The sequence below is a fragment of the Saccoglossus kowalevskii genome, chromosome 20 (assembly GCF_978046115.1).
Source record: "Saccoglossus kowalevskii chromosome 20, keSacKowa6.1, whole genome shotgun sequence".
Taxonomy (NCBI): domain Eukaryota; kingdom Metazoa; phylum Hemichordata; class Enteropneusta; family Harrimaniidae; genus Saccoglossus; species Saccoglossus kowalevskii.
Window position 1 is genome coordinate 25,506,012 of NC_140660.1, and position 27,660 is coordinate 25,533,671.

General features: G+C 38.9%; 1 protein-coding gene across 1 annotated transcript; it reads left to right on the forward strand.

The window, feature by feature from the left end:
* On the forward strand, positions 1-27,660 carry LOC144355053 (3-hydroxyisobutyrate dehydrogenase, mitochondrial-like). The gene is made up of 8 exons (XM_085494196.1): positions 1-104; positions 658-674; positions 3,054-3,307; positions 14,714-14,835; positions 15,857-15,990; positions 23,765-23,841; positions 26,685-26,841; positions 27,479-27,660. The coding sequence occupies exons 1-8, from the start codon at positions 17-19 to the stop codon at positions 27,635-27,637; spliced, it is 1,008 nt and encodes a 335-aa protein (XP_085350322.1). The 5' UTR covers positions 1-16; the 3' UTR covers positions 27,638-27,660.

Consider the following 27,660-nt stretch of genomic DNA (forward strand, 5'->3'; position numbering starts at 1 on the left):
ATCCTCTAGTTTCAAAATGGCGTCTCTGTGTAGAAGTGCACGCTTGTTGTCTTACCGTTTTGTCGGTTTCCATCGTACCCATGGCCCGGTTAGGACTTTTGCAGGTGCGTAAGGTGTATCTGTACTTGTGTGGTGCTGTGTGTACTCGTTTTGCAGTGGAGTACGTGTGTAAAGTGTGCACGTTCCGTTGACCCACTTTGGTGCGGTTCGCTATTCAATAGTTGCTGGTCCCCTGATGTTGTCATTGGCACGTACTCCACAGAAACTGTACGACACTAGTATTAAAATTAACTTTCCTTAATCAAAGAATTGTCTCGCACTTTGAAACACCAACGACCCGTACTAGGATATGGCATTGTATAATTTACATCAAATCACGTGTACAATGCATCTATACCGGTAATTCAGCACAGATTGTTTAAATTATAGTCCGAAATATAATCTGATTAAGTTGATTATTGAATTTGTCTTCTGCTAAAAAAAAGTGGTTTACAGTATTACAATGTTTATAATAGGTTTATAATATTTGGTCTAATTAAAATTTCACTCATCTTCTCTGTGTTATACAGCAGTAAAACTTCATTTCATTCATTTTGTGTAACACACCATTCAACACCTGAATAATATTTTAATACATTTTTTTCCTTCTTTTTTCAGTTTCCAGCCAGAGTAAGGTATGTTTACCTGCTTTTTATCGTGATATTCACTGTGGAGGTCACTAAGGCCTAAAACAAAACTTGTGTTTCATATCTTGATATCCAATGTGGTGGTCACTAAGGCCTAAAACAAAACTTGTGTTTCATATCTTGATATCCACTGTGGTGGTCACTAAGGCCTAAAACAAAACTTGTGTTTCTTATCTTGATATCCACTGTGGTGGTCACTAAGACCTAAAACAAAACTTTTGTTTCCATCACATTGGTACAATCACTCTGTTTGATAGTGTAAAGATTAATGCATCCTTGTTTGAAAGCCTCCATTGATATTATTCAAGACCAATCACTAGTAAATCAGTGTTCTCCCCAGGAATTTAAACCACTGTGGCGTCCTAATTTGTATATAATTTGCATATCATTTACATAATAATGGAAATTGACCAAAGCACATTTACACCCACACAATAAACAACACATATTTTCAAAAACAAAGTGGCAAATATTTATTTGCTTCACACAGTGTTATAAACACTTTTATTTTGGGCACTTTTGTAATATTAATGAGCTCCGTCACAGTGTAAATTTTTTTTTGGAGTCAAAATATTACGTTTCACAATTTAGAAGAGTTTGAATTTAAAAATGAAACATTCTCGAAATGCAAATGCTGCAGAATAAGAAGAAACAAATAAATTATTTACTATAAAATTCTCCTTCAAAATATCGACCACGTAATTATTTGGCGGATTGCTGGTTATTATTTTGACCATCAGCTTCTACAACGTTTACATTTACAGTATTAATGAATGAACAAATAACACTTCCAAACGATCATCAAAGTTACAATGTGACATAACTTGCTACGCGATGTTATACACCGGTTATACCAATAATTCCTCTTAGTCAGTCATGATGCTGCGCAAAAATGAAATACCTCTTTTTTTTATATGAAAAAAACGTAAAATTTGAACTAGTTTTATAGGGAGTAATTATTTTTGATCACTCTATCACTGAAAAATACAGACCCGCCATGATAGTTGTGACGCATTAGTTGACCGGCATGTGTCCTTTGACCCGGTGGGTCAAAAACGCCATTTACCAATCAAAATGACACATGGTATTGCTGGTAGAACCCGAAGTTTTCCAAATGATCGTGATCATAAAAATTACATTGCGGAAGTAAAGCGATGTCGTAGCACGATGTGTTGGTATGGATTTCAGATAAAAACTGCATGATGGTTTTCGAAAGAGGTGATTAGCAATTTTTGAAAGGTAAAAGAAGTCTTGAAAGAAGAGTTTTTACATGATTCACGATGATAACAGTTCAAATGTATTTTACCCAATCACGCAATAAACACGTTGGTTTTTTTTGAGTAGCGTAAACTGACCGTGAATTCCGCTTTGCCCATGTTACATCAGGGTGGAATTGATTTAGAAAGAATTTTAGCTTTGAATCTAAAGACTGCGTCTATCGTCAGAATGTATTTACTTACAAACAAAGAGGTGCTAATTTTACAAAATTGACTTGTATTGTTCAATCGCGGGACTATGTCTATTGTTTACGAATTATTATCCATGACTGGCAGGATGCGTGTCGGTCGGTACGTAAGTATAATAACAATATGACAATAGTTCTGGTCGGAAGCGTTTCCGTGTGCTAATTTTGAGTGCCGGTCGGGCCGACCAGCGCGACCCAAGAACCCAATGAAAAAAGCACTGTGGCGGTCTTGCTAATCACCGTGGTGGTGTCAGACTGGTGTGGCGGCAAATCGAAGCACTGTGGCGGGCACGCTGTTTACATCCTGGGGAGAACACTGAGTAACATAGTGGTTGTCACATTAGACTCATGATTGGTTGACCCAAGTTCAAATCCTACCTTAAGCCTCCATTGATATTTTTCAAAACCAATCACTAGTAACATAGTGGTTGTCAGATTAGACTCATGAATGGTAGACCCAAGTTTAAATCCTACCTTAGGCTGAAAAGAAAATAGGTTGGAACATACACTGGTTGAGTGTGCCACAGACTCAATGGGAAGGCCAATTCCACTGGCGAAGATTTATTCACCAACAATTGATTAAGGTCCGCAGGTGCTTGTGTTTGACCGAGCCTGCTTGACGCCAGGATAGCACATTAAAATTGCCATTTGACAGAGAGATGGCCACACAGCCCTGTCATGTAGTCCCAAACATGAATATGATTTCTGTGGCAAAAATGCACTGCAATGTATGTGTCAGTACTAGCACTTGCAATTTGCACATACAAAAAAAATCAGGAGAAACAACAGTGACATTCAAAGTTCTGAACTGTTGCCTGGCACAAACACATTTTTGAAAAAAGGGATGTGTTAGTTATTTATTAATGTGTTAATTATTGTTTATTGTAAATTAAATTTTTCAGGCAAATGGTTCACCTGTAGGATTCATAGGTTTAGGTAACATGGGAGGACCCATGGCACAGAATTTGATAAAACACGGTTACGCACTCGTTGTTTACGATGTCTACCCCGAAGCTATAACACCCATACAAGACTTAGGAGCACAGGTAGCAGAATCACCGGCTGAAGTTGCACAGCGTACAGATCGAATTATAACAATGTTACCATCTAGTCCACATGTACAGAGTGTATATGCAGGAAGTGATGGCATATTAAGGTAATTGGTCAATATGGAGTTCATTATATAATATTGGTTCATATAAAGTTCATTATTAGTCAATATGGATCTGATTATTTTTCACATTTGTACATTATTGGCCTGTATGGAGTTTATATTGGTTCACATGGAGTTCATTATTGGATTGCTTATATGGAGTTTATATTGGTTCACATGGAGTTCAATATTGGCTGGTATAGAGTTCATTGTTGGCCTATATGGAGTTAATATTGGTTTATATTGAGTTCATTATTGGCCTGTACGGAGTTTATATTGGTTCATATAGAACTCATTATTGGCCTGTATGGAGTTTATATTGGTTCGTATGGAGTTCATTATTGGCCCATAAGGAGTTTATATTGGTTCATATGGATTTCATTATTTAAACAATATTAAACGAATCCGCCAACCCATAATGAGCAAAATAACATTTTGTTTGACATCGCCAAGCAGGTATATGGAGTACAAAGTTTGCTTGAGTTTATTATGGGTTGGCGAAGAGTTCATTATTGTTGTTATTTTGTAGCGTGGTCAATACCAGGGATTTGGTGCCACTAAAATACAGAAAACTTGGAAAAAAGTTTCACAATCACTGGCCCATGATAATAAAAATGTAAAGTAATTTAAATTTATCACATATTAAATATATTTTAAATTATTTAAAGTGGACAACTGACTGATGTGTGGAGTGGTGTAGCATTGTAGTGAATGCCAAAAAGATGTGTATGCTGTCTCGGTGCAGACCACTGCCTTGCACTCCTATACACTGTCTCAGTGCAGACCACTGCCTTGCACTCCTATACACTGTCTCAGTGCAGACCACTGCCTTGCACTCCTATACACTGTCTCAGTGCAGACCACTGCCTTGCACTCCTATACACTATCTTGGTGCAGACAACTGCCTTGCACTCCTATACACTGTCTCGGTGCAGACCACTGCCTTGCACTCCTATACGCTGTCTCAGTGCAGACCACTCCCTTGCACTCCAATACACTGTCTCAGTGCAGACCACTGCCTTGCACTCCAATACACTGTCTCAGTGCAGACCACTGCCTTGCACTCCTATACACTGTCTCAGTGCAGACCACTGCCTTGCACTCCTATAACTGTCTCAGTGCAGACCACTGCCTTGCACTCCTGTACACTGTCTCGGTGCAGACCACTGCCTTGCACTCCTGTACACTGTCTCGGTGCAGACCACTGCCTTGCACTCCTATACACTGTCTCAGTGCAGACCACTGCCTTGCACTCCTATACACTGTCTCAGTGCAGACCACTGCCTTGCTCTCCTATACGCTGTCTCAGTGCAGACCACTCCCTTGCACTCCAATACACTGTCTCAGTGCAGACCACTGCCTTGCACTCCAATACACTGTCTCAGTGCAGACCACTGCTTTGCACTCCTATACACTGTCTCAGTGCAGACCACTGCCTTGCACTCCTATAACTGTCTCAGTGCAGACCACTGCCTTGCACTCCTATACACTGTCTCAGTGCAGACCACTGCCTTGCACTCCTATACACTGTCTCGGTGCAGACCACTGCCTTGCACTCCAATACACTGTCTCGGTGCAGACCACTGCCTTGCACTCCTGTACACTGTCTCGGTGCAGACCACTGCCTTGCACTCGTATACACTGTCTCAGTGCAGACCACTGCCTTGCACTCCTATACACTGTCTCGGTGCAGACCACTGCCTTGCACTCCTATACACTGTCTCGGTGCAGACCACTGCCTTGCACTCCTATACACTGTCTCAGTGCAGACCACTGCCTTGCACTCCTATACACTGTCTCAGTGCAGACCACTGCCTTGCACTCGTATATGCTGGTATGTGTGTACGCGCCTAGTTCTCCCAGATCGTCTGTGCAGATTGACTGTCTGTAACCTGGCTACAGTATTCATTTCGCCCAACCTCACGCTCGCTTCTGCTTATCAATCGTTTATTTTTTACACTCGCTTTTGTGGCCATTTGTTTAATTGAACCGGACAATTTTTGCTTTATTTTTGACACAAACAAGGAAATATAGCCCACTCACTCGCATTTAAAATTCAGACTACCAAAACATTTCTGAGGTTCACATTGACTTATAATTGTCTTTCTGGTTTTCATAGATGTTGAACAGCTGTCATAAGTTCAAATACTTTTTGTTTCAACTACAGTCAAACCTGTGTTAACGACCACCTGTGCAGAGCGGCCACCTGATCATAGTGACCACCTTAGTACAGTCCCTTCGCAATTTACACGTTAAAGACACTGGATATAGCGACCACCTGTCCAACGCGACCAGCGACCAGCCTATTGTAGACCTATTCACACTTTAATCTTTGTATAACGACCACCAACATTTCCATCAGACGATCTCAGAAAAAAGACAATAGCTACTTGCGAATCACTAACAGGAAAGTGGCCAGATGTTACGTTCAGATTACCGAGTACGCAATTTTTAGGGCTAATACTAATAGACAGGGGTGACCATCGCAACTTGGTTTGTGAAGTTGCGAAAAAGTAAATAAAAAAGTTGAATATCAACTGAATGTAACGTCTGGAGACTGGAAAGATTTTAACAACAAATTATAACAGTTTCATTCAAAGTTTGAAATGAAAAACTAGCTTGTTTCCGATCGGTACTATACTATCAATCCCCAGCCGGCCACAACACTTCTGTGGACTGTCTCGCACATGAAGAGCAAATTCCTCCCGTCTCGAAAACAAGAAAAATGAACCAGTTTTATTAAATGAGAGATGTTTTATTTACCTTGTCGACATGAAATATCCAAACAAAATAACAAAACATTCGTTTATTTCGTTTTCATCGCGGGATTGCAAAATCAGACCTATTTTGGTCGCCATGTTGTTTGTTGTTGATTGTTATAAATTATGCTAATGAAGCTAGCGCAATCGAGAAAATTTGTTTCATTTGGGCAGTTTTGACACGTCGATGCTTGCAACAAATAACTGTAAAATTGCGTGTACGATCATCGTGTTTTATTTCGATTCGTTTGACTTTCTGATTCAACACCGAGAGTTGGAGCAATGGTTATGAGTTTGGTAAATTTTGTTTATTACCAATGCTTCTTCATTTTTAATGCTTGTTTGTTTTTTCAAACACGGCAACTTTGCCTGTGCATTTTGTCACAGTGTACAATTGACATTACTAACGATGGGACTGATTACCGCCTGTGATGGAATATGTGTAAGAGACTGGGGAATAAGACTGCATGGCGAGAGTGTGAGCTGAAACGCCTATGCGGCCGATCGTTGACAATCGTTCTCATGCATTAAATACACCAATGAATCCATGGGCAGAATCACTTGGTTTCAGTGAATTTACATGATATAATTTGTAGTAAAAAAGTAAAGCTGTGTAATTATCCAGATGAAAATGAGTGACTTTTATTAAAAAAAGACATATTCATTGTACAATGTGTAGGTTTGTTTTTATGTTTTGCTTATGATCTCCCTTAAAATTCCCGCCCTAATTAATATTCATGATTGAATGAATAAATTAGGCCACCTCCATATAAAGACCACCTGTCTATAAAGGACAGTTTGGCTCAGTCCACTGACTGTCCGTTAAAGACAGGTTTGACTGTATCTATAATTATATGCACGCAATCTCACCCTTTGACATAGATTTGGCTGGGATTCAATTTTATTTTAAACAATATTCTGATGTCACGCACCGCTACAAAATGTATTTCAACACAAGTACGAAATAGTTGTCATGGTTTCCTTTCCTGAATTTTGGATACAATTTGTATAGTTATTGATGTTTCCCCCCAAGGCGAAGACAAGTCTAAGGACCATGAAGCTAAATAGCAGTTCAATATACAGTACTCATTTCGCCGAACCTCCCGCCCGCTTCCGGATTTCGATCACTTTTTTTTCGCTCGCTTTGTTTAATTCGACCGCGCAATTTCCGCTTTTTTTTCGACCGCGCAAATCCGGAAGTATCCGCTCGCGCAATCGGTCGCTCGCTCGCTCGTCTGACAGCGCAACCACCCGCATTTACAGTTCATTACCTACTGTTTCATGTACAAGTGTATCATTTTTGTTTTTATGATGTTAAAATAAGAATAAATACAATCAGAAATTTATAGAACGACCGTTGAAAAAAATACATTGGATCACACGGCCATATAAAATTGGTAATAATACATACGCGTAGTAATAATGTCCATCATAAACAAGATCGAACCAAACATGTGAAATCAAATACGACACTGACACAGACACAACTAATATGAAATAAAACCATTCTATTTTTGGTGGAGAGCGAAAAATGTCTACTGTAGAGTACAGTATTCGTTGAGTAACCATGTGTAGGGTGACGGTTGTCATGCACGCATGGTTTGGGTTTAACACGGGTCAAGTTGTAGTTATGTTAAAATCCGTGGCACCTATAACAATTGAAGAATATCTGCAGGAATAGTAAGACTGTGAAAAAAACGACTGATCGATTGTTATAGAATGACCGTAGTGTACAATTTGTCAAACAAATACAATACTTGCAAATGTAATGTCGGCCAGCGCCCATCTTACTTGTCCGAAGTTGTCGAAGCCGACATCAATGGAGATCGCGTTTTTTAACTAGGCGGCTGGCAAGCGGACTAACACGATACATAAACTTGTTGAATTACAATTATGGTTTTTATGTTTGCGCCCAATGTCTCGTTATAAAATAAAGGATTAAAATTTTGCAGGGTATTCCGTTTTTTGCGAACTCTGGGCGAAATACTTTCATGAGCTGTACGTAGTTCACTTACAGCCAAAACAAAGTCAGCTTGGACATTAAGTTGTGAGACGCGACAAAACAAACGCTGCCAGTGATAGATTACGTGAATAAAAGAACAAAATAAACACAATCAAAGGCGCCGACCACACGCTTTGGAAATAAATAGAACGCGTTGCTAAGAGGAATCGCACCTGCATCTCGACGACGTCTCCGGTCATGAGCAGGGTTTGCCGCGTCTTAGAAAAATTGAAAGTTAAAAAGGAATTAGTGTCGGGGAACCATTCACAATGTTTGCATGAAAAATCCCTCGCGAAAGCGTTTTTTTTTTCCTGTTACAAACACTATGATACCTGAATCCCGATTAATTCATAAATATGAATCGGTAAGGGTCAATTTCCTGCAATCCTTCAAGATTAAATTTGCCTCCGAAAATCTTTCTAACGATGAGCTGGAAGATTGCCATAATTGAGTGCCACCATTTCTGTTCTAAGATTTATTCAGTATAATAATACAAATGTTCACCCCAACAGAGGTGGACATACAGTTTTAGCGACCCGAAGAGCTCATTGTCAACCGAGGCGAAGCACTACGATAAAGACTTTCCGTTCCCAATAAATAATAATAAGAAAAAACTTCTCGTTCCCGACATTATGAAATTCTTTCGTTTTGGGGGAAAAAACCTAGAAAAAAAACAGATTTTGACAAAATAATTTAGAAATTGATATTAAGAATAATTCATAACGAAATCTATTTCATATGTACCCATAATTTTTTTTCATAATTACTGATTACACACAAATATTACAGAAAAAAATAATTTGCTATATTATCTATATTTGTGCCTTTTATTTGTCTTGAATTGTGACTGAAAAGAGCTGGATGAAATTACAAACTATGTAGTGTGTTCGACAACTCGTGTATGAACAACAATTTTAATAAATATGATTTTACTTGGTAAAATTACTGTATTTTTCTACATAAAAACAAAAGAATTTCACAATGTCTTTGTTATCATAGCGTTGTTGGTAATAGTTGAAAATGATACATCCATGTGAACCTGCTTATATGAGATCGAAGGAGTCTCTGTTTTCAACAGCCGTATACATCTAACTGCGTCATTGCTAAGTTTCCTTGTGGACCACGAGCTCTGTTCCTTGTTTGGACGTTATCATGTTCACACAATCGCAGACATTATTTGTAAGGGTGCCCTTTGAAATGGCACATTTTCTCGATGTTTTAGCGAGTACTCCGCGGGTATATGGCTTGTTCTCACATCAGCATAATTTTCCTCGAGTTCACTCATCGCTTTCCCACATGCACTTCTCGTTCTTTGCTGCTAACTTTTTTTGCACTCTAATATGGTGTTGTTTTTGTCTTTCTAAACATCGAGTTTATTTTTGACATTCAACGAGATCGCTTGAATTTTGAATTTGATGACGGTTCGAATTTATCCACTTTTACAGTGATCAACATTGCGTTCGAGTAGAGTTACCACAGGGAGCCCAGGAACTATAATCAACTGTAGTACGCAGTCTCTATGAGCGCGCGCGCGGGGGGGGGGGGGGGTATCGGCTGGTATCGAGTGTAAGAAATAGACAAGGGATGAAGGCTCCAGCCACCGTTGGAGGCGTGGCCTGTTCAGCATTTGTCAACAACCAATCACAAGACTGGTTACGAACCAGTTGAGCAAGGCAAGCGATTAATCGTCACAGTCATTATACTAGTAGTTTAAGTTCAATTGATTTGTAGAAATTCAGCTATGCGATAATTATATGTGCAGTTTTGTTTTGCGCACCCAGACACGAGCAAAAGTTGACCAATAGATTTTCTGAACTACAGCATTTGTATTACTTATGCAAATTGAGTAAGGGTCATAGTGTGAGTTGCGTTCGAAAATAACAAAGTGTCAAATTATTTTGAGCGCCGTTCGGAATAAATTTAGTCAAAATCACACACAGAAACACACAAAAACACACAAATACCAGTACTCAATACATATCGCGATTGACCAGTGATATAGCTGCTTGAACTACACACACAAGGACGTAAATATGTAAATACAGGTCACAGTTTGACTTGCGTAGCAAACGTTACAATGTGTCAAGTGATTTGAAGGCGTCTTTGTTCCAAAACAGAGAAGGCGTTGTGTTTTGAATCGTCATTAAAACCTAAATTTATTACGAATAAAAACTTAAGTTTATACATACAATGTACGATCATTGTTACTCCAGTGGTCGGCTGGCAAGCGGACGATGTTTCTGAAGCCAGCCATAGCAGGAGCGAGCAATCGTGCGAGCGAACAAAAGCGAACGCGAGCGAGCGGAAAAAAAGCGGTCGGTTTCCGGTCGGAAAGCAGCGAGCGGTCGGAAATTAAGCGATAAGCGGTCGGGATAAAAGCGGGAGGTTGGGCGGAATGAGTACTGTAGGTTTATATGAAGTTCAATATAGGTTTATATGGAGTTCAATATTGGTTTATATGGAGTTCAATATTGGTTTATATGGAGTTCATCATTGGTTTATATGGAATTCAATATTGGTTGATATGGAGTTCATTATTGGTTTATATGGAGTTCAATATTGGTTTATATGGAGTTCAATATTGGTTTATATGGGGTTCAATATTGGTTTACATGGAGTTCAACATTGGTTTATATGGGGTTCAATATTGGTTGATATGGAGTTCAATATTGGTTTATATGGGGTTCAATATTGGTTGATATGGAGTTCAATATTGGTTGATATGGAGTTCATTATTGGTTTATATGGAGTTCAATATAGGTTTATATGGAGTTCAATATTGGTTGATATGGAGTTCAATATTGGTTGATATGGAGTTCAATATTGGTTGATATGGAGTTCAATATAGGTTTATATGGAGTTCAATATTGGTTGATATGGAGTTCAATATTGGTTGATATGGAGTTCAATATTGGTTGATATGGAGTTCCATGGTTTGCGCTAGTGTCTCATCAAGACGAGTCCCACTTACAAAATTTTAAGAAATTGAAATTTGACCCTGGATAACTTTATTACAGATTGGACCCCAGCTTGCCTGAAAAACTGGGTCCCTCTTCAATAATTGGAGTCCGGGAAGCAAAATATGGGGTTAACGCAATCCCTGGAGTTCAATATTGGTTTATATGGGGTTCAATATTGGTTGATATGGAGTTCATTATTGGTTTATATGGAGTTCAATATAGGTTTATATGGAGTTTAATATTGGTTGATATGGAGTTCAATATTGGTTGATATGGAGTTCAATATTGGTTGATATGGAGTTCAATATTGGTTGATATGGAGTTCAATATTGATTTATATGGGGTTCAATATTGGTTGATATGGAGTTCAATATTGGTTGATATGGAGTTCATTATAGGTTTATATGGAGTTCATTATAGGTTTATATGGAGTTCAATATTGGTTGATATGGAGTTCATTATTGGTTTATATGGAGTTCAATATAGGTTTATATGGAGTTCAATATAGGTTTATATGGAGTTCAATATTGGTTGATATGGAGTTCAATATTGGTTGATATGGAGTTCAATATTGGTTGATATGGAGTTCAATATTGGTTGATATGGAGTTCAATATTGGTTTATATGGAGTTCAATGTTGGTTTATATGGGGATCGATATTGGTTTATATGGGGATCGATATTGGTTTATATGGGGATCGATATTGGTTTATATGGGGATCGATATTGGTTTATATGGGGATCGATATTGGTTTATATGGAGTTCATTATTGGTTTATATGGAGTTCAATATTGGTTTATATGGAGTTCAATATTGGTTTATACGGGGTTCAATATTGGTTCATATGGAGTTCATTATTGGTTTATATGGAGTTCAATAATGGTTTATATGGAGTTCAATATTGGTTTATATGGAGTTCATTATTGGTTGATATGGAGTTCAATATTGGTTTATATGGAGTTCAATGTTGGTTTATATGGGGATCGATATTGGTTTATATGGAGTTCAATATAGGTTTATATGAAGTTCAATATAGGTTTACATGTATATGGAGTTCAATATTGGTTTATATGGAGTTCAATGTTGGTTTATATGGGAATCGATATTGGTTTATATGGAGTTCAATATAGGTTTATATGAAGTTCAATATAGGTTTACATGTATATGGAGTTCAATATTGGTTTATACGGAGCTCAATATTGGTTTATATGGAGTTCATTGGTTTATATGGAGTTCAATATTTGTTTATATGGGGTTCATTATTGGTTTATATGGAGTTCATTATTGGTTTATATGGAGTTCAATATTGGTTTATATGGAGTTCAATATTGGTTTACATGGGGTTCAATATTGGTTCATATGGAGTTCATTATTGGTTTATATGGAGTTAAATATTGGTTTATATGGTGTTCATTATTGGTTTATATGGTGTTCAATATTGGTTTATATGGAGTTCAATATTGGTTCATATGGAGTTCAATATTGGTTTATATGGAGTTCAATATTGGTTTATATGGAGTTCAATATTGGTTCATATGGAGTTCAATATTGGTTTATATGGAGTTCAATATTGGTTTATTTGGGGTTCAATATTGGTTTATATGGGGTTCAATATTGGTTTATATGGGGTTCAATATTGGTTGATATGGGGTTCAATATTGGTTGATATGGGGTTCAATATTGGTTGATATGGGGTTCAATATTGGTTTATATGGAGTTCAATATTGGTTCATATATTATGGAGTTCAATATTGGTTTATATGGAGTTCAATATTGGTTCATATAATATGGGGTTCAATATTGGTTTATATGGAGTTCAATATTGGTTCATATATTATGGGGTTCAATATTGGTTTATATGGAGTTCAATATTGGTTGATATGGAGTTCATTATTGTTTTATATGGAGTTCAATATTGGTTCTTATATTATACCAGTATATTGATGGTGTTAATCCATTGATTTGATTGGTCCAAACACAAAATTTGCATATGCAATTTATGGTATATTGGCTGATAATGCACGGCTAAACCAAGTGGCCCTGGAACATGAATTGACTACAGGTTTAATACAGAAATACATAAAACCGGTATTATTTGATTTTTAGGGAAATATAGTGGTTGAATTTTGGAAGAATATTAAAAAAAATACTGAATTAAAAACATCTGAAAAGTTATATAACTATAATATTGCTTTTTGTTAATGGTGGGATCCAAGTTGTGAGCGTCGGTCGTTGGGTGATTGTCGTTCGCCACACAAACCTAAACCACCGTCCCTCAACACCGTGAGGTGCCTACACGAACGCCGGAATGCTATGTTCTCAATGTTATTACTTTGAGATGGATTGCGAACTTCCAACAAAGAAAACATGATCTTTAAGTACAAGATATAATTGAGGAATTCAATGACATAAAAATGCAAAAAACTATGAGTCACAGGCAAAAATGTATGCCACCAATAACAACCGGTGTCCGGTAGCGGCAGCTGACAAAATTGCAGTGCACCCGGGTAATTGCCATCTGTTTCAAAAAACACGGGACAACGCAGGATTCGACGACGATATATGGTATTGTAATTCTCCACTATGGGTAAATAAATTACAGGAGATGATGAAGATAATTTCGAAAGCTACAGATTTGTGACGAGTGTTCACCAACCACTGTATTAGAGCGACGGCGTGCAAAGTCTTTCGGCCGGAGTTGAGACAAGGCATATCATGTACGTGTCACAAAAACGATGCGAAAATCCGATCTTACACCATCAAACTTACCCCAGAACAATGACAAAACTTGTCAGTCATACTGTCACAAAACTTTGGTTATACCAAAGGTATCCAGGTCAGATGTTGGAACTGAGGTCGCTGTGCCGGTCGCCGTGCTTGATACACCGCGTCCCGCCGCGTACCGCTGAACGTCAAATATCCACAGTTACAAGTAGTATGTTGAGTCACAAAACCGGTTTATTTCACAACTGTACTTTCAATGGGCAAATTACAGTCCAAATTGTACAAAAACCGGAATGAAAACATGGAAAATCCGTTGTTTAAATGATCCAAACTGTACACGACCCTGTATTTCAAATCGCGTTGTGCGTCAGTAAAAGGTCAGAAAGGTCATCCTTTGTTATGCTAATTTGTGTGTTTACGCTGCTCTATTCAACATGGATATGTTTCATTTTCATGTGGAATAAAAATTAGTTTGTATTCAATTTGAACTGTGTTGCGCATGTAATTTTTGTATGCATTCAGCGTACAACTACATACTATTCTTATAAATATTCATGTTCAAGGGCCATAATCATGATCTTTTAGTAGATGAAAGTAAACACTTTTTTTACAAGTTTTATCGAATTGTCAATATACTGGTATAATATAATAGCAATAACCCCCGCCGAAGTTGGGTATACGGGGGTTATTGCTTAAATATATTATGGGGTTCAATATTGGTTTATATGGAGTTCAATATTGGTTGATATGGAGTTCAATATTGGTTTATATGGAGTTCAATATTGGTTTATATGGGGTTCATTAATTTATTGGTCCATAAATATAATTTATTGTTAGAATTTTTTTTTTACAAACTGCCCTGCTCAGAATTGCACATTATGTGTACATGTATGCAAATCTAAGGTCATTTATTAAATGATATGGAAATAACATTTTCTGTAATTATATATTTTTTATTCAACAGTTCTGTGAAGCAAGGCAGTTTATTGATTGACAATAGTACAATAGATCCTGCAGTGTCTAAAGATATGGCAGCATTGGCTGAGAAAAAAGGCTGTGTGTTTATGGATGCACCAGTGTCTGGAGGTATGTGTTATACTAAGAAGATTCAAACCAAATTGAAATGTTCAAATTGAATTGAAATGTTCAAATTGAATTGAAATATTCAAACCGAATTGAAATATTCAAATTGAATTGAAATATTCAAACCAAATTGAAATATTCAAATTGAATTGAAACATTCAAATTAAATTGAAATATCCAAACCAAATTAAAATATTCAAATTAAATTGAAATATTTGAATTGAAACATTCAAACCAGATTGAAATATTCAAACCAAATTAAAATATTCAAATTAAATTGAAATATTCAAACCAAATTGAAATGTCTATGTTCATTAAAGTGAGCACAGCAAAAGCTGCTAAACCCTGCATGGCATTATTGACTCCTGTGTGTGAAGCACACAATGTGAGTCCTTGCAGTTACCCTGTCTGTATGTGTGCGTGTGTGGTAACAACCTTGTGACGACTTCAATTTAACTTTACACCGACTTGTGACGACAAGACCTACATTGTGACGACCCTGACTATTTTCATAATTAATATTAATATTTAATCGAATTTAAGTCAAGTTTGCGAAGCTTAGGTTTAGTAAAGGGGGAAGATATGGTTCAATTTATATTGTACCATACCTTCCCCCGATGCTAAACCTAAGCTTTGCAAACATTTCTACCGGTATGTTAAGTCATGGGATATTCAAGTTTTGTTTAATTAAAACGCAACCCTATATAGGAATGCGTTTTAATTGAGTTCATATCGCAACTATATTAAGTTATTTCAACTATATTAAAAGTTAATCCAATATGTGTTGTTAAAACGATGGTAAGACGTGTATGTGTCTGTCCGTTCCAATGATATCTCAAGAACCGTAGGTTGGTTTTTAATAAAACTTGGTGCATAGATGCATTGATAAAGTTCACTCACAACTTGTTTCTTGTGTGGAGGCTATGAAAGCTTAAACATTATTGTTCACTAACAACTCGTTATTTCAAATGTGGGGGCTGCAATAATTGCAATGTTAACATTCACTCATAAATTGTTATTCCAGGTGTAGGGGCTGCGAAAGCTGCAACGTTAACGTTCATGGTCGGTGGAAAAGAAACAGAGTTTCCAGCAGCAGAAGAGATTTTGAAATGTATGGGGAAAAATGTAGTACACTGTGGACCAGTAGGAACTGGTGAGGTAAGATTAATAATTATTGAGTTGACTGCTTGATAGCCAATCAAAATTCAATTTTCGACACACAGTATGTGACATGCTATTTTTAGTTCCCGTTTGGACACAGTTTGACCTTCGTGCGTGTGTCAGCAGTCCGAAAACGGGGACTTATTTTTCGACCTCCGTGTGTTCGTGTGTGAGTTCATGCGTCCGTCCATGCGTCCGAACCTGTATCTTAGAAATTACAATCAAACTTTACACATACATCATACATGACATTATACATATGTATGTCAATTTGTTTCACGATCTGATTCAAGATGGACGAATGGCCATTTTTGTTCTAAAAATCATCAAAATCAAGCATTTCTCGGCTGTTTACAGATGGATTTTGTTCAAAGTTGGTATATACGTTGAACATTATAGGACCTTGATACACATGATTTTGTTTTCAGATAAGATTCAAAATGGCCGACTGGTGGTCATTTTGTTTTAATAAATGTGGTTCTAGTGCCATATCTCTGACTTGCTGTGACTGATTATGTTCAAATTTTCAATATTCGTTATGCATCATGTCATAGATATACAGATATATGGGTTTTACGATCCTACTAAAAATGGCTGAATGGTGGCCATTTTTGTGCTAAAAAATCATCAAATATCAAGCATTTCTAGCATTTATGGATGGATTTTGTTCAAACTTGGTACATATATTAGACATTACGGGTTCCTGATGCATGTTATTTTATTTTTTAGATCGGATTCAGAATGGCTGACTAGTGGCCATTTTGTTTTAATGAATGGGCTTCTAGAGCCATATCTCTGACATGCTTTGACTGACTATATTCAAATTTTATATTTTCATTATACTTGTACTCAAAATGGCTGATTTTGTTTTTATTAATGCTGTTCCAGAGCAATATCTCTCAATACTCATTTGACGATCAGATACAAATGTCAATCATTTTAATGTTAAACAATCATCATAATCATATTCCTGACATGTTTATATTCCAGCTATATTACTATAAACAAAACTATATTTCTTAAATTTGATAACTAACAGGGACTGTGCCATGCATGGCTTGTTTTAGCTGGAATTAATTTTGGCTGAAAAGACAATTTGGGTGTTTTGTATGAAATTTATTTTCATTGATTTTTGACAAGTTGAATGTAAAATAAATAGTACCGTTAAAATCCTAATATAAACCGCATACATATTAGTAACCGCACCCCCGATTTCGGCTTCAGGGTTAAAGAGTTCTTAACAAAAATTGAAAAGTACCTACTACTTACCGCACCCCCAATTCAACAAGACCGTGTCTGACTTTGTTTCGACCAGCTGGTCCAAACAGCATTGTTCCTAATCCTATTCATTTGTTTCGACAACATGCCTAAAAATATTCACACCTCTTTATTGTTCAGCAGTGATAAGATGTCAGACACGCTGTGAAACTGCTTTTGTTCTTGCAACAACCTTTGTCAAAACTCTTATGAATACGTCGCAAGTTTTTGACAATGAGCTGTTATCACCGTAAAACTGTTAAATTCTTTTTCGATGCTCAGTTTATCTTTTGAAAACAACTGATTTCTTGATTTAAAAAAAAATCATGTCGTTTTCCCACGAAAGTCAAAGCCAAAAGATCGCACTACATTATTGGTAAATCTCTTTCGTGTTGTGTTCACCATGAGGTCGCTGAACTGTCATTAACATGTTCAAGGTAATTTGAACACGTGGGCACCATCCAGCATTTTGATTGGTTAATTAGCGACTTGACCTATCTGGTCAAGATACATGTCTCGTGTGCATTCAAATAACAAGGCGGATATCGTGTTGCATCAATCGTTTACATGTGACCGAAAGAATTCGCTTAGGATGAAACTAAGTTGAATTTTACTTGCATTTCATAACAATTCAACGAATTTATTTTTCGTGCATTATTATAATAACCACTGAGTAATAATCAACAATTTCAACACTTCGAAAACAAGAAAGTTATTCACTTGTGAGCCGAAGCATGGCTGGATTGCATTACCGTACCCACAATACCGTACTTTTTTAGTAACCGTGCTGTACCATGATCATTTTCTACTAAGCAGTGCATTCATGTTTGTTTTTATTTGAAACTTCTGTCAGAATATATTTTCCGTTACGAAGAAAATTAAAAATATACTGAATATTTTTTTTTATCACATGAACAGTTTTTAGTCCCCATTCGGACGAAGTCCGAAAACGGGGACTTATAATTCTGTCTCCGTCCGTCCGTGTGTCCGTGCGTCTGTGCGTTCGTCCGGAGTCATATCTCAGAATCCCTTGGACCGATTCTGTTCATTCTTTGCATGTGCCTAGTACTTTATGTGGGACATGTGCACATGCAGTGGTTTAGCGATTCGATTCAAAATGGCCAACTGGCAGCCATCTTGTTTTTTGAAAATGTTGTATTTTGGACATGCTTTGTCAGTTTTCATTCAAACTTGGTACATAGATTATACATGTTAGGATACATGTCCATGATGATTTATTTCTCAATTGGATCAAAGATGGCCGACTGGCAGCTATCTTGTTTTTTGAAAATGTCGTATTTTGGACATGCTTTGTCAGTTTTCATTCAAATTTAGTACAGAGATCATACATGTTAGGATACATGTCCCCGACCGTCCGTGAGTTCCTGAGGAAGTCCATCCGACCGTCCGTGTGTTCGTCTGTCTGTGCGTCAGTCTATCCAATGTCATATTTCAGAATCCTGTGGACCGATTCCGTTCATTCTTTGCATGTGCCTAGTACCATATGTGGGACACAGGGTTCTCCCCAGGGCTTTTTAGCGCCGAGGTCCGCGGCGCTATACCTGTGAATCTCGGCGCTTCACTTGGGACCTCGTCGCTATGTGTTCCCACCTTGGCGCTTGATTTCCTATTTGACATGCCAATATCAGATGTGAAAAAGCTTTGTTCGCCACGCTGGTCTGCCCCGACCGTCACTCAAAATTAGTGACCACCACGGAAATGCTTCCGACGAGGACTATTGTCTGATTGTTGGTATAATTACGTACCGACCGACACGCATCCTGCCAGTCGTGGATTATAATTTATAAACAATAGACCTAGTCGCACGATACGTAGCGGCTAGTCAAATTTGTGGAATTAGCACCTCTTTGTTTGTAAGTAAATACTTTCTGCGATAGACACAGTCTTTAGATTGAAAGCTAAAATTATTTCAAAATCAATTCCACCTCGATATAACATGGTCAAATCGGAGTTCACGATCAGTTTACGCTACTCAAGAAAAAAACAACGTGTTTATTGCGTGATTTGGTAAAATACATTTGAACTGTTATCATTGCGAATCATGTAAAAACTCTTCTTTCAAGACCTAATTTACCTTTTAAAAATTGCAAATCACCTCTTTCGAAAGCTGTCATGCAGTTTTCAATTGAAATCGATGCCAACACATCGTGCTACGACATCGCTTTACTTCCGCAATGTAATTTTTATGATCACTACCATTCGAAAAACTTTGGGTTCTACCGGCATTACCATGCGGCATTTTGATTGGTTAATGGAATTCTTGATCCATCGGGTCAAAGAACACATGCTAATGTTTCACAAACATCATGGCGGGTCTGTTTTTTTTTACCGAAGCGATCAAGTGATCAAAAATAATCGCTCCCGATAAAAATAAGTCTAATTTTACTTACATTTCATATCAAAAAAAAAGAAGTAAAATTTGTTGAGGAATTATTGCTATAACTGGTGTATAACATGGCCAAGTAAGTTATGTCACGTCGTAACTTTGATGATCGTTTTGAAGCTTTATTTGTCCGCTCATTACTGTAATTGTAAACGTTTTAGAAGTTGATGGTACGAATAATAAATTACAACAATACGTCAATTAATTATGTGATCGATTTTTTGAAGGAGAATGTTTTTGGAGTGAATAAAATTATGAGATTCGTGAACATAAATCTGGCTTAACGTTTTGAATGCGTTTCCTTCAACGTTTTACAAAACAATTAAATTGCAACAATAATGTATTTGTGTTTGTTTTTAGTCTGTAGCATTTGTATTTCGAGAATGTTTCAAACTCTTCTAAATTGTGAAACATAATGTGTTGATTCCATTAAAAAAAAATATTTGCCCTGTGACTGAGCTCACTAATATTCATAATTGTAAATAAGTTCTGTTAATCAATGAAGGAAAGATATGTAAATGATATGCAAATTATTATGCAAATTAGCCCCGGCGCTATGCATTTTTTCTGGGGAGAACCCTGGGACATATGCACATGCAGTGATTTAGCGATTCGTCAGTTGTCAATCAAACTTGGTACATAGATTATACATGTTAGGATACATGTCCATGACGATTTATTTCGCAATTGGATCAAAGATGGTCGACTGGCAGGCATCTTGTTTTTGTTTTTTTATGCGGTATCTTGGATGTGCTCTGTCAGTTTTCATTCAAATTTGGCACATACATGTACTTTATACATGTTAGGATGCATATCCATGACAATTTGTTTCAAAATCTGGTCAAGGATGGCCGATTGACAACCATCTGACTTTTTGGCCTTACTACTATATTTCCACAATTTATGTACCATTTTCATTCGTATTTGGCACATACATCATACTTATCAGTGTGTTTCATAATCAGATCAAAGATGGCTGAATAATGGCTGTTTTTATTTTGGCCATATTACTATGACACGAAACATGTGTTTTCATGTAAATAAACAATCTGTTGTATACGCAACTTGGAACTCAAGTTTCAAGGACACGCTTGTGACAACCCCTCTGCTTTAATATGACGAGCACAAAGAGAACTTAACGGGGACTGTGTCATTTTCAATGACTTGTTTTGATTGACTGTGAGGTGACACTTATCCTCTTCCCCGACACCTAATTTGGAGTTACGCCTACAGTGTATATTCAAAAGATTGTACGATGTATTGTTCATTTTATGCATGTGTTGTGGAAAATTCACTACGTTCAATTACCCACCGTAGACTCCGGTCAGTCAAAATGACTATTTTGAACTGTGTAGGCATTAATCAGCGATTCTGCCAATGACGAAGAGATAGAATCTAGGTCAGGGGAAGCCCTGTGACCCCAGGATTCTTTTCCCTTACGTCACGAAACACGTGACCGAGCTCAAATTGCGGCGCCATCAGGGCTGGATATCCACTCTGCTTCTTTTCCGCATCGAGTGGAGATAAAGTTTAGTGAGCTCTGCCTGGATCGCTTGCTTTTTTCCTGTTCGGCATCCAACTTTGTTGCTGGTAGGATAAGTTCTCCTTGTCATTTTTACCTTTGTGTCGTTTTCCTCCTTGTGTGTAGTATTTTTCACAACAAAGAAATAAAACCCGGGCGACGTAGCTTAATCACTTGTTGGTTTCGTTACGTCTCCTTTCCTACTGTAATTCACTTCGCTCATGCATGTCATCTTCTTTTTATGCTTGATCTATGTATTTAGAAATGAATAGATGTAATGACAGCATCAGGTGTCACTGCCGTTTTTTTTTTTTTGGTCTCCTCGTGTTTTGAATCGACTGTGCAGTGGTTATATTCAGAATTTACCAGCATAGAACCCGCATCCGAAATACTTTTGTCGTAGCTGCGTGCGGGGTTCGGGGTTCTTGCCGTAAAGGCATGTGTTTTTCACTGGAGTTCTGAGGCCTGAGATTTTTCTTTCAGAGCCATCAGAATCGCTGAGACTGACCGTGCCGCTTGTTTCTTCACAGCAAGGTCGTGTGTCCAAATCGGTTAAAGTGAGTTGCGTGTTTGGCATGAGTGGAAAGTCCTCACGCTCGCATCCTCACAGTCTGTTTTTTCAGGTGGTGGTTAACCCGATTTTACCGGCTGCAGCGAGACTGTGCCCCTGGAGGCTTTCCTCCTATGGGGCCCGTTGAAAGTCCCTTTGTGGACCCTTCCTCGCACGGCGTTCAGTTTGCCTCCGAGTTGAGAGCTTCAGTCAAAGGACTGTCGGGACAATTTCGTCCTATTATTAGGAGACTATTTACTGCTTTCCAGACACTGAGACCCCATACAAGGGAGCCTCCCAACTGGGACTTGTCGGCTGTGTTGTCCGCTCTAAGCAGACCGCCCTTTGAGCCTCTCCGATCAGCACCACTCAAATTTTTGACATGGAAAATAGTCTTCCTACTGGCTCTCGCCTCAGGTAGGCGTCGGCCAGAGCTGGGGGCATTGTCCTTCTCGGATGATGTACCGCCGTTATAGACAATCAAGTTGTGCTAAAGACACAAATCGGGTTTCTCGCCTAGAACCAAATCCCAGGACACGATCCTCACCCGATCGTCAACCCCCGGCTGTCAAATTTTGTCTGCCCGAAGGGTCAGGAGGAATTGCTTCTCTGCTCGGTTCGAGCACGGAGTTGCTACCAAACCGTACTTCAGGGCGGGGGGTGCCAGGCACATATCTTTGTGTTATGGCCCAGGCAGGCAGGATAGGCTGGCCTCCCCAAGTTCCATAACCAGGTGGTATACTGCGACTGTATTAGAGGTCTATAATACTTTAACTGCCTCGACACAGAGCTTGCAGAGACAACAAGTATGAGCGCATGAGGTTTGTGCGATTGCTAACTCACAAGTGCTAGCATCAGTCTCCCCCCCCCCTCGAGCACACATGGGGGGCAGGCTTCTGGAGAACGCAGAACGTCTTTATCAACTACTCCCTCGGAGACACCAAATCCATAAAGAAGGGTCTCTTTAGGTTGGGTTCCGTCACAGCGGGTCTGTCTTGGTTTTGGTCAGCCTGAAGACCACAAGAGTCCCTGCGCATAGGCAATAAGTCAGTCTCGGCATTTTTTTTTTGCGGACAGATTTCTCTACTGTCAGCACTCCACTGGAAGCTCCCAGATCCCGCTTTGCGGCCTATGCCCTCATGCAGAACTGTTTCGGTCTTTACTTCGAAAGCTTACTACCCCCAAGATTTGGGTTGGGGGTCTAGCTTTCTCGGGCACACCCAACCCTGTCACCCTGTCTTGCTCCGGGGACAGCACAGGTAAGGTAAAACACCACCCTTTTTTGGGTCTTAACTAGGGTGTTAAGTAATTATTTTAGAGTGTTTCATCCCGGACTGGGAAAAGACTTTTAACATTTTTCTGTTTGCTCGGAAAACCCGCCACCTATCGGCGGTGGTTTGACTGACCGTAGTCTATGGTGGGTAATTGAACGTAGTGAATTTAGGCAGAGGATTCTCCAAACCCGCCTATTCACATAGTTCATACCCACCATAGAATCCGGGCCCCCCCCCCAACCACCCCACTCTTTCGGTAGCGTTGGTCTAAGTCCTCCATGCGGAGAGAAAGGAACCAGAGTGGATATCCAGACCTGATGGCGCCGCCCATATGGGCTTGGTCACATGGTTCGTTACGTAAGGGAAAACAATCTTGGGGTTCCGGGCTTCACCTGAGCTAGATTCTAACATTCCGTTAATGCCTACACTTCAAATGAGTAATTTTGACTAACAGGGGTCTATGATGGGTATGAACTATGTGAATAGACGGGTTCAGAGAACCCTCTGCCTAAAAATGACCACGCAAATTTAGTGATTGCAATATGTACGTGATAGAAACCGCACCACGAACTCGAGCTTTTGATCCCAATTTTTAAATTGATACATTGTAATATAAACCATGGTTTATATTAGAATTTTAACGTATATGGTAAAAATGATATATTCACTGGATTTTATTTTCACTGAATCATTCCGTCAGTGGAAATAGCGAAAATAAAGTATCTTACAGTATTATCAACAGTGTACATTATTTTTTCATGCAGGCAGCCAAAATATGCAATAATATGTTACTTGGTATTTCTATGATTGGAACATCTGAAACAATGAACCTTGGTATGAGGTAAGCATTGCTCCATCTGTCTCTCTGTCTGTCTGTCTGTCTGTCTGTACATCTGTCTGTACGTCTGTCTGTCTGTCTGTACGTCTGTCTGTCTGTACGTCTGTCTGTCTGTACGTCTGTCTGTACGTCTGTCTGTCTGTACGTCTGTCTGTCTGTACGTCTGTACGTCTGTACGTCTGTACGTCTGTCTGTCTGTACGTCTGTACGTCTGTACGTATGTACGTATGTATGTCTGTACGTCTGTACGTCTGTACGTCTGGTTGTCTGTACGTCTGTCTGTCTGTACGTCTGGTTGTCTGTACGTCTGTCTGTCTGTACGTACGTACGTACATACGTGCGTCTGTCTGTACGTACGTCTGTCTGTCTGTCTGTCTGTCTGTCTGTCTGTCTGTACGTCTGTCTGTCTGTCTGTACGTCTGTCTGTCTGTACGTCTGTCTGTCTGTACGTCTGTCTGTCTGTACGTCTGTCTGTCTGTACGTCTGTCTGTCTGTACGTCTGTCTGTACGTCTGTCTGTACGTCTGTCTGTACGTCTGTCTGGACGTCTGTCTGGACGTCTGTCTGGACGTCTGTCTGTCTGTACGTCTGTCTTTCTGTCTGTCTGTCTGTACGTACGTCTTTCTGTCTGTCTGTCTGTACGTCTTTCTGTCTGTACGTATGTCTTTCTGTCTGTCTGTATGTACGTCTTTCTGTCTGTCTGTCTGTACGTACGTCTGTCTGTCTGTACGTACGTCTGTCTGTACGTACGTACGTACGTCTGTCTGTCTGTACGTACGTCTGTCTGTCTGTACGTACGTACGTCTGTCTGTCTGTCTGTACGTACGTCTGTCTGTACGTACGTCTGTCTGTACGTACGTCTGTCTGTACGTACGTCTGTCTGTACGTACGTCTGTCTGTACGTACGTCTGTCTGTACGTACGTACGTACGTCTGTCTGTCTGTACGTACGTCTGTCTGTACGTCTGTCTGTCTGTACGTACGTCTGTCTGTCTGTACGTACGTACTATGTTTTATTACAGACTTCGATTGGACCCTAAATAATTAGCCAAGATATTAAACATGAGTAGTGGTAGATGCTGGTCTAGTTATCTTTATAATCTGGTACCTGGTGTTGTCTGGCAGATAAAGCTTAATTTTTAGTCCCCGTTCGGACGCAGTCCGAAAACGGGGACTTATGTTTTGCCCTGTGTGCGTCCGTGCGTCCGTGCGTCCGTGATCACCTGTATCTCGAACATGCATGGACTGATTAAGTTCAAACTTCACTCATACATCACACATTATATGGGACATATGCACATGCATTTTTTTCATGATCCGATTAACGATAGCCGAATAGTGGCCATTTTAAGGCCGAAAATGCATCAAAATCGCACATTTTCACCATTCCGGACCCGGATCTCAGTTATGCATGGACGGATTTTGTTCAAATTTGGTACATACATTAAGCATAATAGGACCTTGATGCACGTCATTTTTTTTTTTGGATCGGGTTCGAAATGGCCGACTGGCGGCCATTTTGTTTTAAAGAATTCAGTTCTGGATCCGTATCTGAGACATGCTTGGATTGATCGAGTTCAAACTTCACACACACAAGGTACATCATGTCACAAATATGTATGTGCATTTGTTTCATGATCTCATTAACGATAGCCAAATGGCGGCCACTTTAAGGCCGAAAATGCATTGAAATCGCACATTTTCACCATTCCGGACCCGGATCTCAGTTATGCATGGACGGATTTCATTCAAATTTGGTACATACATTAAACATAATAGGACCTTGATGCACGTCATTTTTTTTTTCGGATCAAGTTCGAAATAGCCGACTGGCGGCCATTTTGTTTTAAAGAATTCAGTTCTGGATCCGTATCCGAGACATGTCTGGATTGATCAAGTTCAAACTTCACACACACAAGGTACATCATGTCACAAATATGTATGTGCATTTGTTTCATGATCTCATTAACGATAGCCAAATGGGGGCCGCTTTAAGGCCGAAAATGCATTGAAATCGCACATTTTCACCATTCCGGACCCAGATCTCAGTTATGCATGGACGGATTTCATTCAAATTTGGTACATACATTAAACATAATAGGACCTTGATGCACGTCATTTTTTTTTTCGGATCAAGTTCGAAATAGCCGACTGGCGGCCATTTTGTTTTAAAGAATTCAGTTCTGGATCCGTATCCGAGACATGTCTGGATTGATCAAGTTCAAACTTCACACACACAAGGTACATCATGTCACAAATATGTATGTGCATTTGTTTCATGATCTCATTAACGATAGCCAAATGGGGGCCGCTTTAAGGCCGAAAATGCATTGAAATTGCACATTTTCACCATTCCGGACCCGTATCTCAGTTATGCATGGATGGATTTTGTTCAAATTTGGTACATACATTAAACATAATAGGACCTTGATGCACGTCTTTTTTTTTCGGATCAAGTTCGAAATGGCCGACTGGCGGCCATTTTGTTAAAGAATTCAGTTCTGGATCCGTATCCAAGACATGTCTGGATTGATCAAGTTCAAACTTCACACACACATGGTACATCATGTCACAAATAGATATGTGCATTTGTTTCATGATCTGCTTAACAATAGCGGAATGATGGCCATTTTAAGGCCGAAAATGCATCAAAATCACGTATTTTCACAATTCCAGAACCGGATCTCAGTCATGCATGGATGGATTTTGTTCAGATTTAGCACAATGTGTTGTACATATGCAGGTGCATTTCGGTCATGATCTGCTTTGAATGTATATGTCACTCAAATATGAACGGAACGGGGACGTGTCATTGACAATGACTTGTTGTACTATGTTTTTATTACAGACTTGGATTGGACCCTAAACTATTAGCCAAAATATTAAACATGAGTAGTGGTAGGTGCTGGTCCAGTGAAGTTTATAATCCAGTTCCTGGTGTACTTGATGGGGTACCATCCAGTAATAACTATCAAGGTGGTTTTGGAACAGCTCTCATGACGAAGGTAATTCTGTTTTTTCACCAATAGTGTAGTGGATGGTAGGTACATGTACCAAGTTGCAATACTATGAGGTTATTACAAGGATACTGCAAAGCATACAGGAAGATAGTACAGCAGGAGTATAGACGGTCGCGCAGCGGAGGTTGATACATTCTTTGCAGTATTCTTATTGTTATACATCTTTTTCACCCAGGAATACATCATGGGAATGCCGAAATCAAAAACATTAAAACAGATTTACCAAACTTCTTTGTTTGGGCACCGGTCAAACCCTGGGGGAAGCCATGTTTTTAATATTAGAGGACGTCTACATGTGTAATCATTCCTTATTTGGAATTCACGTTTCCTAATATGGTAAAATGCAATACCACACAATTTCGGCCTGCTGTAATGGCGTTATGGTGACAGAAGGGAGCAACACTAGATGAGTACCAGAATGCGGTGGCAAATACACTGTACTCTCAATGATTGTACCAAAAACTCAAGGGGGCCGAAATTTTTGATGAAATGGTCAAAAAAATATTAAAAGAATTGTGGGTTTTATTTTGTTTTCTGTGAGAAAAGTTTACTTTGGCACTCAAAAGTGTTTGTGCCACTATAAAACAGTGTGATTTGACTTGTTTATGTGTTTGTTTTCCAGGATCTTGGCTTGGCTCAAGATGCGTCCACTGCCACCAAATCCGCGACTCCATTAGGATCCGCAGCCCACCAGATGTACAGAGTAATGTGTAACCGTGGTTACGGCCTAAAAGATTTTGGTGTCGCTTTTCAGTTTATTAAAGAAGACTCAGATAAATAAAGTATTTCGCAGAAGATTTGTAA